Below are 16093 nucleotides of genomic sequence, written 5' to 3'. Positions count from 1 at the left end.
TTTCATGATGAAGTATACAGAAACAAAGCTCAAAAGTACTTTATTACATCGCATCATCCAGAATTTAAATAGTACTTACAACCTTGCATGACCTCTTGGGCCAGCATAAAACAAATACTATTTCATCATCATAAAACAATGTTTCAAAACTACAGCGGAAAAGGGTAGAAAATAAAGGCCACACTACTCCAAGGTGAGAGCATGTTGGAATGTAAGCACATGACCCATGACAAAACGACGAACCTCACTCATCGTCGGATCCACCTGCATTGTTAATTGCAGCCGCTACATGGTCAATACATTTGAATGTATTGGCATGCTCACTAGAGTTATAAAGGACCTACCAAGTACATTCATAGTTTGGCTAAGTGGGGTTTGGCTATTTTGCATAAAAGCATCATTATTCAAATCATATCATTTTTAGACAAATAGTTTTGAATTCTATTGGACACGGGGTAGAAACACCCATGCTCCTATTAACCTAGGCACATTGAGTAGAAACATCAATGCTCCTACCCAGTTCAAACCATTCATTTTATTAGGAAATTGGAATGAGTGAGACTTTCCTTACAGCTCCAATATCTAGTTGCTCATAATTGTCCATAACCGGGAACACGGCTAAGTACTTAGTTTGACACTCTCGAGAGGTGGTACACTTTACCCACAAGAAATCGACGTGTTAATCCCTTACTGTCCTCAGGGTAGAGTAGTAACGGCATCGATTACAGGAATTTTCAGAACATATTCCCCCAAACCACCTGAGGGACGCGCCCCCACCTACACTGCTACATACCAATGTCACCTCGGATCCGGGTTTATATTTCTTACATCCATCATGGCAGAGCCCATAATACCATGTGGTTGTACTGGAAGCTACTAAACAGGAAACTAGTCCAGTTTCTGGTTACCCCGGGTGGCATCCCACATTGTGACGCAGGCGCTCCCCGAATCGCACGGGGAGGCGACCATGGACGCTCCCGAATCACACGGAGAGACGACTCAGCGGGCCCCATAGAAATGGACCTAACGTTATGACATCCGAATACTCAAAGCAGCCCACCCAGGACGGTTCATTGAATTACTTGTTTTGCCATACACTAGGAAAATCATATTGTAATTCAATAGTATCACATTGTAATAATACCACCCTCGTATAATATCATAGTATAGCATTTTACTACTACGATGGCGATTGGTGGTGTGGACATGACAAGGGTATCTTATACTATTAGGACAGATCATATCTAGCATAGATACAGTAATAATCCTAAAGATGCAACTAATAAAATCTAGTGCATAATAAAATAATGGGATGATGGTCAAAGTGAACTTGCCTTGATAATAGTTGGTATTCAAGCACTCTTCACAATCACACAGTTCGCTCTCTGAGAAAACTATACAATCAAGCAAACATACACATACATAAACACACCATACAAGCAAAGAATATGTATGCCATGATGCAATGCAAAACATGTGACATGAGTTTTGGTTTATTTTATTTGGGTGATCTAGTGATCCAAAGCATTGATAATTAAGCACATGCGATTAAGGTTTTTAAACAAAAGCAAAAGCTAGGGTTTAAATCTTAAAATGAGGTTTTATTTGCATCTGCAAAACAATTTAATTCAAAATATTTATTTCTTTGCCCCATTGGACAGAGGACAATAAAACAAATTTTTGGGCACTGGTTTCATTCAAAAAAGGACTTCTAAATAATTAGTTATGATTTAAATGGCATAAAACACTAATCTGTAATTTGAATGTGATTAAAATATTCAAATTTGAAATTGGACAGTGCCAAAAGATTCTAAACTTCTTAAGGATTCCAAAAAGGTGTGGATCATGAAATTTGGCCAAACAGATTTAAAGTTATGATCATTTGAAGTTACAGGGGCTTTTCTGCAAAAGTGCCTTTTATTAATTCCGGGGGATTAAAAATTAGATTTTCATTTTATTTATGCAGTGACACGTGGTGGCTCCCGATTGGTGCGTACCGGTTCGTTTAAGTGAATAAGAGAGATCTAATCTACACCGTTGATCAAAGATCGGACGGACGAGGGGCTAGGGTTTTACCGGGCGGCGGCGGCGGTCACCGGAGACGGAGGGGATGGTGGCGCGGGGTGCTCCGGCGGGGCTGGCGACGCGGGGATGGCCGGGGAAGGCACGACGCGGCACGGCGGAGACGGGGGCGCGGTCGGCGGCGGTTGGGGACGGCGGGGTCGGCGCCTAGGACGAAGACGGGCGGGCGGCGCGGTCGGCGGACGGCGGCGCGGCCTCGGGCGTTCGTCGGCGGGGAGCTGCAGCGCACGAAAAGGAGAAAGAAGCGCGTCATCTTGACCGTGAGGGAGAGGGAAGAAGATGGAGATGGACGGCTTCGAGGTTTACTCACGGAGCTCGTCGGCGTGACGCGAAGACGGCGACGGCGCGGCTGCGGCTCCGGCGAGCGATTCCGGCGGCCTGGCGGCATAATCGAGGGGGAGGGCAGAGGGGAAAAGAGGAGGGGGCCGCGGGGTTTAAATGGACGCGCTCGGGGCTGAGAGATATGGACGGAGCGTGGAGAATCCGGCGGTGACGGCTCGCGGCGGCGAAGAAGGAAGGCGGCGCGCGTCGCGGGCGCCTTCCAAACGGGGAAGAAGCCCCTGACAGGTGGGCCCCACCTGTCAGCGGGTGCGGGCGCGCGCGTGGGGCGGCCGGGCTGGCTGGGCCGGCTCGCGTGCGGTCGGGCGCGGTCGGACTGGGCCGGTTCGGCCCAAAGTGGCAGGGCCGGTCCGGTTTACCCTTTTTTTTAGACCTTTTCTTTTTCTGTTTTTCTCATTTCTTTGATATCTTTTGAGTTTGAACTCCAAATTGGTCCAAATAAATTCCAGAAAATTTGTAAAATCATGTTCTATCATGATAGAACTTTTGGAAGTAGTTTCTCTTCAAAATAAAATATATAAAAATACATTTGCCCTATAAATGCCTTTAGGGCCATATATCTATTTAAATAAAATACTTTTCAACTCCAAATAATTACCCAAAAATTATGGGATAGATTATACATGCATTAAACCCCTTTTATGCATAAACCTTATTGGTTTGAAAAAAATTCCAAAGCTCAAATAGGTGTAAACAAAATCTTTTAAAGCCTTTTGAGATTCAAATTTGAATTCAAACATGCAATTGTGGCATGATGCTTATGGATGCAATGCTCATGTAAAAGTTTGAAATTTTGGGATGTTATAGACCTAACCCCCTTACGATGAATCTCGTCCTCGAGATTCGGTGTGGCTAGCAAAAAGGTGTGGGTGGTCTTCTCGAAGATCATCTTCGCGTTCCCAAGGGGCTTCTTCTTCTGTATGATGGTCCCACTGGACTTTGCAAAACTTGATGGTCTTGGATCGGGTTTGTAGCTGTGTCCAAGATTCTGATCGGTTTCTCCTCATAGGTGAGGTCACTCTGCAATTGAACTTCTTCAAGTGGAATAATATCCCTCAGTGGTGTGTCGGCCATCTCGGGGTGTGAAAGACATTGTGGACATTGGACAGTGCTTCCGGTAAGTCCAACTTGTATGCTACCTCTCCTTGGCGTGATAAGATCTTGAAAGGTCCAATGAAACGGGGTGCTAGCTTTCCTTTTATACCAAATCTCTTGACACCGCGTATCGGTGAAACTCTGAGATACGCTCTATCTTCAGCCTTGTAGATGACTTCCCTACGTTTAGAATCTGCGTAGCTTTTCTGCCTTGACTAGGCTACTTTCAGCCGGTCTCGGATGAGTCTATCCTTTTCTTCGGCATCCTTTATCATATCCGGCCCGAATATGCTATGGTCTCCTACACCATCCCATAACAATGGTGTTCTGCATTTCCTTCCATACAAAGCTTCAAACGGTGACATTCCAATGCTGGCTTGGAAGCTATTGCTGTATGAGAATTCTGCATAAGGCAGATTGTCATCCCAACTGGATCCATAATCCAGAGCGCAGGCTCTCAACATATCCTCAAGAATCTGATTTACTCTCTTGGTCTGTCCATCCGTCTGTGGATGAAACGCTGTGCTGAATTCTAGTCTTGTTCCTAGAGACTCATGTAGTTGTCCCCAAAATCTTGAGGTAAATTGGGTACCTCTGTCTGAAACTATCTCCTTGGGTACTCCGTGTAAACACACTATTCTGGATATGTAGCGTTTCGCTAACTGTGCGCTGGTGTATGTGGTCTTAACCGGTATAAAGTGGGCAACCTTGGTCAAACGGTCAACCACTACCCAAATAGAATCATATCCTGATCTGGTCCTTGGTAAACCAGTGATAAAGTCCATGCCAACTTTATCCCATTTCCAATCTGGTATAGGCAATGGTCTCAGCAATCCTGCTGGCTTCTGGTGTTCTGCCTTAACTCTGCTGCACACATCGCACAAGGCAATGAATTCTGCGATGTCACGCTTCAATCCAGACCACCAAAATGTTTCCTTGAGGTCCATGTACATCTTTGTGTTTCCAGGGTGGATTGAGTACGGTGAGTCGTGAGCTTCTTGTAAAATCAACTTTCTGAGTTCTGGATCCTGCGGTACGCAAATGCGTTTTCCGAACCATATAGTTCCCTGGTCGTCTTCTCGAAAATCTTTGGCCTTTCCAATAACCATATTCCCTCGTATTTCCTTTATTTCCGAATCACCCTCCTGTGCTTCTCTAATCTTATCCAGCAACGTGGGCTGTACTTCCAAGGTGGCTAAATAACCTTCCGGCACTATTTCTAGTCTGAGGCTCTTGAACTGTTCGCACAACTCTGGCGGTAACTCTTCAATTGTCAGTCCATTTATATAGCCCTTGCGGCTCAATGCATCGGCTACAACGTTAGCCTTGCCAGGATGGTATTGTAAATTCAGGCCGTAATCCTTTATAAGCTCTAACCATCTTCTCTGCCTCAGGTTCAGCTCCTTCTGGGTGAATATATACTTCAGGCTCTTGTGATCAGTGAACAATTCACAATGCTTTCCCATCAGGTAGTGTCTCCAGGTCTTCAAAGCGTGCACTACTGATGCTAACTCCAAGTCATGATCCTATCAAGTACATGCAGTATTTGGCTAGGTGGAGTTCAGGCCTTTTTGCGTGGAAGCAGAACATATTTTACCTTACTGCAATTGAATGTTACAATAAAGTTAACTAATGGACATCTGGTAGAAACACCGATGCTCATATTAATCTAAGGATATTGAGTAGACACATCTATGCTCCTAACCCAAGTTTAAACCATTCAATTTATTAGGAAATTAGAATGAGTGAGACCTGCCTTACCGCTCCCAAATCTAGTTGCTCATAATTGTCCGTAACCGGAGACACGGCTAAGTACTTAGTTTGACACTCTCGAGAGATTGTACACTTTACCCACAAGAAACCGACGTGTTAATCCCTTGCTGTCCTCAGGGTAGAGTAGCAACATCATCGATTATAAGAATTTTCAGAACATAATCCACCGGACCACCTGAGGGACGCGCTCCCACCTACACGGCTACATACCAATGTCACCTCGGATCCGGGTTCATATTTCTTACTCCATCTTGGCAGAGCCCATTTTGCCATGTGGTTGTACTGGAAGCTACTAAACAGAAAACTAGTCCAGTTTCTGATACCCCGGGTGGCAATCCACATTCGCGACGCAAGCGCTCTCCGAATCCACGGGGAGACGTCCATGGCCGATCCCTCCCCGAATCCACAGGGAGACGACTCAGAGGGACCCATAGAAATGGACCTGACGCCGCATAACATCTCAAAAGCTCAAAGCAGCCTGCCCAGGATGATTCGTTAAAGTTGTCTTTGCCAGGTTTCCAAAATACCCCACATTATCAGTTTCATGGTAATTGAGATTCCCTGTCACGTATACTAACATAGCATATCAAATCAACTACTTACGATGGTAATTAGTGGAAGGGTAATGGCACAGGTATCCTACTCTACTAGGACAAAATATAGCTAGCATAGATACGAATAATATCCCAATCAATGCAAACTACACAACACTAGTGCATAAGTATTTAAAATAAGGAATGTAATGGGAATTTATGATCAAAGTGAACTTGCCTTGGTTAAGATTGTTGAAGCCTTCTTCTTAAACGTCACACAATCACTACAATCGCACTCCGAGTGATCTATCGTAGAAAACGAGTAACCAAATATAAATACACAGTTCACACAATTCGAATAACTCCAAATATAACTCCAAATGAAGAACCAAACGTGATAATCAACGATTATCTTTAATGCTAAAGCGTAGGTTCGGGTTTGAAAAAGATGGGAATGGTTCGGAAGGAATTATAACTAAGGAAATAATACTATACCCCTTTGTATCCCACATGTTGTATTTATGAAAACATGGACAATGCACATCTCACGATCCCACTAATGTTAATACAAGGTATGCATAAATATGACAGAGCTATCATGCAGACTACGGATCTTAGGTGAACATGATAGATAGCAAAACATCATGTTAATTGTTGTTCTAGCATGATATGCTACTATTCTTTAGTTAGTTTAATTAATTAAGTAACTAATTTGAATGCATCAAATTCATCTATGCATTGCTAACACAACTATACATGCTAATTGACTAGTTACATGACAGTTAATTTTAATAGCTCTAGTTTATTATCATGCCAAGGCTAACAATGACATTAATCTCATGATGCAATTTATAGATATGAAAATATATTTACATAAATTTATTTAGTGATACCCAAACCAAGAAAAGATAGATCAAGAACCTAGGGTTTACGATATCAAGATTTGATATGAATCTCCAAGTTGTTGGAACAAATTAGAGAATGGGAAAACTAATCTAAATGAGTTTAAAGAAATGAACATGTTATGATCAGATCATAAGCACATGATAGATGCAAATAAAATCTAGATTAGAAGGTTAGACAAAAGGTTAGGATTGAATTGGAATTGAAATAGTGAAGTTCTGGCTGTTAACAGATACGAAGTTCTATGGACCATGGTATGTTGTATATGAGCTTGTAAAGGTGTGTAATGGGGTCCTGAATGTAGAGTTGGATGTAATCTTGTGAGCACAGAAAGAATCAACTGATTCGGATCTACGGATCAACACATATAGGTTTTGGAAGATAGCTAATCAATGTGACAGTGTTAACAGATACGACTTTTGATTGAAGATGCACCTCTGTAGATGAATCCTAACTTGTGAAAAAAGTACACTAATGTGGAGAACAAGATCTAATCGATGCTATACAGAAGGTTTGGAACCAAACGGATCAATGGAACAACCTACATGAATTTTGAAAGGTGGCTAATCCAGAAGCAATATACTGTGAATAGCAATTTCCAACGAAGATGCACAACAGAAGATCATCGAGACGGGGTATACAATCTGATCTGATATATAGAGGAGTACGTGATCTAACTACAACAGAAAGAGTCGGCCGAAAATGATACACGGGTCAAAAGATATGGTCTTCTAAACAAGGCTAATCAAAACAGATCATGCCGAAAGTTTTCTCACCGAAACGGAGTTCGGAAAATGGCAAAAGATTCGCCGGCAGGGTCGATGTGGTCGAGGAAGAGGCTAGGGACGTGCATGACATCGTGACGCGGTCGGAGCGGTCGGAGAGGCATCTGGACGGCGACGGGTGGAGCTCCGGGCGTGGCGTTGGCATGACGTCGGGAAAGATGTGGCCAACGGCGACGGTTGTTCGCACAACCTTGTCACAGAGGTAGAAACGGGTCATAAAAGGCTACCGGTGAAAGGAATTTGGAAAACGAGCTTCGGAGAGATCTCACCGGCAACAATGGTGGCGGTGACCGGCGGAGGAAGACGTCGACGTAGCCGGCTGTAAAAAGATCTAGAGGGAAAACTTTCTATATAGAAATGGGAGAGGATAGGCAAAAGTTCAAAGTGACACGCGTGGAATTCTTTTATACCGGCCGAGGAAGGAGATCGGGAGCGGGATGCCAACGGGCGGCATTCGGGGTGCCGGTGCTTAATGGCATTGAAAGCCATGATTTGGGGAAGTTAAGGAGAGGAATGGAGAGTGGCTTAGGTTCATAGCACCTGGACGCGAAATGGGATAAGAAAGGGCGGGGATTGGGGGCGGAGATTGCGGCGTGATTGGTGCGTGCTTCTGTTCCTGGCGTGCCAGGAGGAAGACGAGCACGAAGCTGGTGCGCTCGGTGGGCGGGGCGCTCGGCAGGTAAGTGGGCCGGCCCAGTTGGGTCGGTCCAATCTTTTTTTTCCTCTTTTCTATTTTCTGTTTTCATCTATATCTTTTGATTCCTAACTCCAAATAAGTTCAAATAAACTCCAGAAAATTTGTAAATTCAAATCCTCCAAAGTGTGAGCTTTTGGGACTTGAATCCTTTCAAAATAAAATAGGTAAAAATACTTTTGCTTATATAAATGTCATTAGGGCTTTATAAGTAATAAATAAAGTAGATTTTGAAATCTAATATGAAACCTTTGTTTCATAAATTAGTTTAAACTCCAATAAAATATTGGGTTGGCATACTTTGCACTAAAACCCTTCCTTAGCTAAATACTCCATTGGGTTGGACTCCAAATAAAATCTTATAATATTTATATGGTTCAATAGATTCCCAAATAGATTTATAACACCAAATCACCAACCTTATAAACCATCGCAAATGTTTCCAACTATATATATATTTGGGAAGTAACATTATCCCAGTCTAATTGATGAAATAAATGTTGGGAAAGCATTTGCACGAGAGGATGTTATGTTACCCTCTTCTCGAAAATTTGATTAAAAAACATAGGTGAATCGCTAAATATGTTTTCCAACTATATAACTTGGGAAAGCCATATTATTCCCTCTTTGACATTTAAATAAATGTTGGAAATCATTTCTAATCGATTCAAATACTCCAACGAGGCTCTCAAATAGTCATGGCATCCAAATTGGAAACTTGGTGTGCCAATAAATCCTTCAAAAAGAATATAAGATTTATTAAGGTGCGAATAATAATCCGGTTAAAATCATAAGATGCAAATGGGTCAAAATAGAAATGTCTTGGAACTTACATAAATCTCCCAACCATATTGTATAATTTGGATATATATTAATCCGCTCTTTTGTTCAATATTGAATCATGGTGTGGAAAATTTTAAATAAGTCCTAAAAATTTGAAATCCATCCGAAATTCACAACCAAAATATTTCCAAAACCAATATTTTATTTAAAATAGTTATTTTATTTAACATTCCAAAATGGGAAATTCTGGGATGTTACATGTATACTGTTGGAGATGCTCCTAGTTTCATGTTCTCCTAGATAACCGAACATTATGTAGCTTGTCCAGATTTTCTTTGCTTAAAAATGAGGCAACTTCTCTTTTTAGTGCGATAGATGCTGCACATATCAGTTAAAATAAATAAAAAATAAGCATTTCCAATGATCCACGGCCCACGTACCATTATTAAGTGCATGTCACATCAAGAAGATTTCGGTAATGCGAAGAAATCGGCATGGTAAAGGAAGAAATTATTACTTTTGGCTCGTGAACCAAGAGTAACTCATCCCACGGAGCTCATGTAGTCATACCACTGCCTCACGCTAACAAATTTTCTCTCTCTTTGTGTTAGTAATAGAGTAAAATGCACCCGAGGTCAATATTCTTTCGCGAATGTGTCAAGTAGGTCTCTAATCTTTGAAAATGCACATTTGGATCCTCATTGTTTGTTAACTGGCTCATCCCGGGTCCCTCGAGTGTATGCGCAGCTCTGGCCGCATGACGTGGCTAACACGTAGGATTTGGGCCAACAAGTGAGGCGACAACATGGCGTTGCCATCTTACAGTAAACCCTTGCCGCCAACCCTAACCGCCCGCACCAGGAGTTCATCGGCGATGAAGAGAGGAAGGAGGGCAGGAGCTGTGGCGCCGCCACCAGCAGCAGCCGTGTGTCACGCATGTTTAGTCTTGTTTTGTAAGATGGCAACGCCACGTCATCGCCTGACTCATGGGCCCAAATCCTACGTGTCAGCCACGTCATGCGTCTAGAGCTGCGCATACAGCCGAGGGACCTGGGATGAACCACTTAACAAACAATGAGGACCCAAATGTGCATTTTCAAAGATTAGGGACCTACTTGACACCTTCGCGGAAGAATAGGGACCTCGGGTGCATTTTACTCTTAGTAATAACATGTTTCACATGCACTGACTACTAAAACTGAGATATCCTTTATCCGGTAGGTAACTGACTGGAATGTTTTTTTTTGGGTAAAAACTAACTGGATTGCTCGGGGATAGGCTTGGACAAAAAGATCGAAGTTCGATAATCTTAACGAACGCTCGCTAACTCGGTTCCTTAACTATCAAGCCAAACCAAATACCACTTTCAGATCGTTATCCTTAACGATCTTATCGACCCAGCTCGCGAGCGCTTAGTAGACTCGTTAGTTCGCTCGTTATGCCATTGCCAAATTGCCAGGCCCACAAAAATACTTTGACTCACGTGGCCGGGCATAGCGCTCCCAACTCCCGTCTGGACTCGAGTTCCCTTGGTCTATTGACCTGTCCTCGTCGTCTCTCCCTGAATCCAATCGCCTCCGGCCTCCGACCAGCTTGCCACACCGCCAGCCCCCCTGCCCCCTTCTCCTACCCTGCCACGACTGGCGGCACTCCGGCTCCGTGCCTCCGCCCCGGTCCCGTTCATCCACCTCCGCCGAGCTTCGCCTCCAGCAACTCCCGGTGACCCGGTCTCCCCGTCTCCTTCCACTCCCGTGTCAAGTAAGAAGCCAACGTCCGCCTTCGGCAGTCCGGCAGTAAGCAGTTATAGGATTTTTAGATCAGCTTATTTTGAGTTATTTTTGTTAACGAGTTTTTAAAGAGCTTAACGAGCGCTCGTGAGCTTCTAAAGAACCGAGCTGAACTAAGGTTACAGATCGTTAGTGTCAACGATCTTAACGATCCGAGCTCTTAACGAACCGAGTGCGCTCGTTAGCCAGCCCTACTCGGGGATATCTCTAACTAGAGCCCCGTTTGCTCCATATTTGTCTATTTAGGGGATATGGACAAATAATGCAATCTAATATGGACTCTCAAACCATCAATATTTGTCCAAAATTGTTCACCCTTTTTCATTTCTTTCCTGAATTTTAGGGTGAAGTGGGATGTTCGTTGCCCGTCTGCATACTAGCCAAATGTCTGGCAACCACACCTTTCGAGAAACCGTCTCCTCATCCCACCGCCTTCGACTATCACATGGTCGTCGGATCACGGACCTTCTCACGCACCCGCCCATCTCCGGCCACGTGTCATCGACATAGCTGCCCGTCACAATCTGACTTCACTAACGCTCTTGCCCTCAAGCTAAGTCTCTTCTATGTATGTCTTTTGTTGCGCTCGTTGACGGACTCGTTCTCGTGCCCAAGCTCGTCCCAGCGAACGCCAACGCCGCCGCAGAAGTTTGCATTGCCTACAACGTGTTCAACATCTCTAGCCATCGTAAAATACTAACACTTCGACTAGTCAAAGTTTCAAGATAAGTTCAGAATTTTGACAGATCAAAAGAACGAGTAGAGTATCCTACTATCTATCATAAGCAATGACATCGCTAAATTCTAAAGAATGACCTCAGTCAACAATGTATTTTTAGCCCTCCGTTAACAAATGGAGGCCTGAGCTCGAAAATGTCGCCAGGACTTTTTTCGGTCTCCTATACTCAACCGTGACATCATGACATGACGACACTCGACACGACCAAGAACTACATACAGTGGTAGGCTACTAGGTGCAATCTTAGCCGTTGGCTTTAATCTGGATGGTCCAGTTCCACTGAACTTTACTCGACCTGTATACACTACACGCGAGCTTTTTCTTACCCTGCCTCACGCACTCTCGCACCTCCAAACCCCAATCTCAAAACCCTAACCCAAATCCCGACCCCTACCTCTGCGTTCCGCCGCCGCCATGGGAGGAGAAGGAGCAGGCGGTGGCCGGAAGGCCCGCAACTTCGCGACTTTCCGCCTCTTCCCCCGCGATGGCGCCGCCGACCCCAACGACCGCGTCTTCGTCCGCATGGACAACAACCCCTACTCCATCCCCGGCTTCGGCGACGACGAAGACCCCTCCCTCTCCCCAACCGCTGCCGCTGATCAGTTCTCGTCCTCTGCTTCCGGCCCCCTCCCCGACCACGTTCGCCAGCAGATCCTCGAACTCGGTCTCCCTGATGACGGCTACAACTACCTTCTCCACCTCCGCGAGCTCCGGCCCACCGCTGCGGCCTCCTCTTTCGTCCCCAGCCATATCGCCCGCCCCGAGCCCCTTCCCCTCGACGTCAAGGTCGCCTATTTCCTTCCGGAGTCCAGTTCGCGTGCCTTTCATGTGTCTAATGTTGGTTTGTGTGCAGGCATATGATGCAAGCAAGGTGCGGGTTGCTTCTGGCAAGGTGGAGGAAGAATTGGACGAGGGGAGGACGATGTGTAAGGTGGCTGCAAAGACGGCACCGGTGAGGCGGGTGGAGAAGGCCGTCGATCCTGACGTTGCAAGGTTGCTCGATGAGAGCGATGATGAGGGTTTGGAGGAGGATTTTGTCATCATGGCTAACCAGGCTGAAGGAGGTGAGGTGGATGACGAAGAGGAGGAAGAGGAGCATGGCGTGTTCAGTGATATGGAAAATGACTTGGAGTTCGAGGATGAAGAGGGTGAGCCCAAGCAGAGGGTGCCACGGTTGCTGGACGAACAGTTTGATTTGGTGAGCTTTTTTTACTCAACTAATCTTTGAGCTCGAGTAATACTGTGAAACATTATTACTATGACTGTTTGCTTGTTTACAATAGAAGACAACTTAAAAACTGTTGCGAAACATTAAGTGGCACTACTGTTCCTTGCAAAAACATAGTTGAGTCTGCAGCTTTAGTATGTTATTGTTAGTTTGGCACTTGGCAACCTTAGACTCAGTTTGTGGTTGCTGAACTGTGCTGTGCGGAACTTATGTTATAACCTGCTGCGTGAAAATACACATGAAAGCAGGCAAATACACTAGAAATGTTGTGCTAAGCTTTTTATTCTTCCTGACTTCCTGTGTTGCAATACTTCCAATTGTGACTTCTTGTGAATCAACTTACAGCTTGCGTTGGAAGAATATGGAGATAGTGATGGTGATACTGGAGGTGTTAGAGATGGGGAAAGTGAACTCCCAACCCAGGTTATAGATGAATTGAAGCTGTTCCACAGTCAAAGTGTATACGTTGATGAAGTATATAGAACACCAGGAGAATTTGTTCATGGAAAGTTGGACTCAAGCACTGCAGAAGAGGCGGAAGAATCTGCTAAACTGATCCAAAAATGTGCTGAATATGCTGAAGGGTATTTAAATGGAACTGCGGACGAAGAGGTCATGCTTGTTTCAGAAAGCAGTGATGAATCTGAAGTTTGGGACTGCGAGACTGTTGTTTCCACATACTCTAACTTAGACAATCACCCTGGCAAAATTCACACTCCAGGAAATCCCAGAAATCGTCTTCCCAAAGTCTTCCCTGGAGAAACAGCTAGAACAAAAGATATAATCAAGCTTCAAGGGAAAGAGAAACTTCCAGTAGAATACCTACCACAGAGGAAAAGAAATTCTGAAAAGGAGAAGAAAGCGAAACCAGCAGAAGTGGAGTCTACAGGTGATGAATATTTTAAGAAAGTAGTTCAAAAGGAAACAAAGGATGAAAAGAAAGCAAGAAAGGTAAACATATATTTGGTTTAGTTTTCTAGTTTGAATCCTATGGGTCATGTATCTTAATTAACTGGCTAAATTCGGAATGGAGAAAAGGAAAAACATGTTACAGTAATATTGTTTACTGGATGCATCGGCAGGCTTCAAAATTTCACCAACCATATTGCATAATGCCACATTGAACCTTCGACTTGTCTGGTCTTCTGTACTGTCTATTAAAATGTCTAGTTCAAGATCCATATTTAACGTGTAGGTACTTATGATAATTGGTGTCTGCTTATGATAAACAGTACCATCTTATCTTAGTATTGCACCATCCACTAATTTACACAAAGTGAGATTTGACAAACTAAAGACCTTGATACTCCCTCCGTCCAACAAAGGATGTCTCAACTTTGACTAAATTTGAATGCATCTATACACTAAGTTATGTCTAGATACATCCAAATTTTGACAAACTTGAGACATCTTTTGTTGGACGGAGGGAGTATTAAACTTTGACCTTTTAGTTCTACAGCATGTTTGTGTTCATAAGTCATAACTATACCAAATCTATTTCTCCAATGGAATATTCCATACAAAATTGTGTTATTGGTGGGCACTTGTTCGTCAGAGGTACAAGGTTTTATTTTTGGCATGTGTATCCCTGCCATGGAGGGAGTATCATGTTTCTTGGTTGTTACTTTGAGCTGCATAATGATTATAATATGGCTCACTTCATGGTTCTGGGTGTAAAGTGATGTAAAACTATGTATGCATAAACCATTTATCTTGTTTGTTACTTTTGACATCCTTTTTTCTTTAGTCTGCAGTAAAAGAAGAGAAGAGAGAAGCCCGTAAAGCCAAAAAAGAGCTCAAAGGACTTTACAAATTTGAAACACAGAAGGCTCAGAAAGTTGCTGCTGTTACAGGACCATCCTCTATACGGCTATTGTAAGTGGTTGTGCCAGTTTTCATGTAGCATTGTGCGAATTGAAGGTGATGATGCTATGTACATGGGCTATGTATTACCAACACTCCACCATAGGACCCAAAACTTCTTGATTGTCATATCCAGTTAAATTTAGATGTACACATATTATCCAAATATGTTTAGGATCATATCGAGTGCAACCGGGCAAACCACTTGTCTTAAGCATCAAATCCGTAGCAGCCCGTTTGGCATCCATCATTTGGACCTAGAATTCTGGAATTCATTTTGAATTCTAGAAACCAACTTGTTTGGTTGGCATGGAATTGGCCAAAGGAATTCAATCTCAAATTCCATGAAATCACATTATAACTAACCCTAATTCCTCTCTAAAAGCCATCATTTCTCTGAAATTGTCTCTCACTCTACAAATCCATGTGGTAGACAAACATGATTTTTGAACCCGGAATTCAAATTCAACCAAATGAAATGAAAAGATGGATGCCAAATGAAATCCTATCAGAAATTGGATTTCATTTCATTTCTACCAAATGAAATGAAAAGATGGATGCCAAACGAGCTTAAACGATATCCTTTCCACACAAAAGAGTAGACAGTACCTTTTCTCATTTTCCTTCAGTTGTTTGTTTAGCAGGAGTTGCTCCTTTTTTCTCAAGTGAAAATTTATTTTTTCACAATTTATATAATATTTCTGTGTTGCCCAAAATTGTCAGTTTGATTGCTACTAGCTCATGGTTTGCACTAAATTTTGCCCCCATTGAGTTCATCAAATATTCTGTGCACTAATATGACTTTTCACCGTTGCAGGTAATTGTTCTGGTCGTACCTCACATGTTTTCTAGCATAACTACATAGCGGAACTGTTGAAGCCATAAGGAAAATCCTCCAGATTCCAGAGTAAGATTCCAGTAACATGTTTTCATGACATGCTTGTAGTTTTTGTTGACATCAGAGATTCAGAAACAGTGGAAGCTTTTGTTCGCCATTATTTTCTGTGCTGAATGTCCCAGTTTTGTGTTACCTTGATGAGGAACATGTTATATATGGCAAGGCATGGTAATGAGCACAGTACGGTAATCAAATGAGACAGTAGTTTTGTAAGCTTATGCAGAAATTTGTGAGATCCAAAATACCTTCAGAAATCCCTTGTTGCAAACAGATAATGTGAAGATTGGGATTGGAGTGAAATATATCACTAGTTCACTCACAGCAAATGAACATTTCGTCCACAAAATCACAAAACACACATTTAACTTTCTAAACTCATCAAAATGATACAGATCGTAGATCAAGTCATTGATGAAAAAAATAGTTTATTTGTGAAACGTGGGTGCAAATATATTTGCCCAAGTCTTTTTTTTGTGAGAAATATATTTGCTGAAGTCATTTGTACAAAGGATTTTTACATGCAAATAATTCTTCTGTACATCCCAAATTAGTTTCGTTAAGTTTTTCCGTGCAAAGCATTTGTGAAAAAGA

The 16093-nt window shown here is 43.0% G+C and overlaps 1 protein-coding gene across 1 annotated transcript; it reads left to right on the top strand.

The window, feature by feature from the left end:
- Positions 1 to 11837: 11837 nt before the first annotated feature.
- LOC100844812 (protein LTV1 homolog) lies at positions 11838 to 15802 on the top strand. The gene is made up of 5 exons (XM_003557810.4): positions 11838 to 12299; positions 12367 to 12711; positions 13087 to 13692; positions 14489 to 14616; positions 15422 to 15802. Exons 1-5 carry the CDS (start codon positions 11928 to 11930, stop codon positions 15423 to 15425), a joined length of 1455 nt encoding a protein of 484 aa, XP_003557858.1. The 5' UTR covers positions 11838 to 11927; the 3' UTR covers positions 15426 to 15802.
- The last annotated feature ends 291 nt before the right edge of the window (positions 15803 to 16093 follow it).

The sequence above is a fragment of the Brachypodium distachyon genome, chromosome 1, assembly GCF_000005505.3.
Source record: "Brachypodium distachyon strain Bd21 chromosome 1, Brachypodium_distachyon_v3.0, whole genome shotgun sequence".
NCBI classification, from domain to species: domain Eukaryota; kingdom Viridiplantae; phylum Streptophyta; class Magnoliopsida; order Poales; family Poaceae; genus Brachypodium; species Brachypodium distachyon.
This window is presented reverse-complemented; position numbering and strand designations above follow the sequence as displayed.

Bases quoted from the DNA above. Each gene is read 5' to 3' on its own strand.
- LOC100844812 (XM_003557810.4), top strand. From the start codon at position 11,928: ATGGGAGGAGAAGGAGCAGGCGGTGGCCGGAAGGCCCGCAACTTCGCG. The intron at 12,300-12,366 runs GTCGCCTATTTC...GTTTGTGTGCAG, and splicing joins CCCTTCCCCTCGACGTCAAG to GCATATGATGCAAGCAAGGT. The intron at 13,693-14,488 runs GTAAACATATAT...TTTTTTCTTTAG, and splicing joins ATGAAAAGAAAGCAAGAAAG to TCTGCAGTAAAAGAAGAGAA.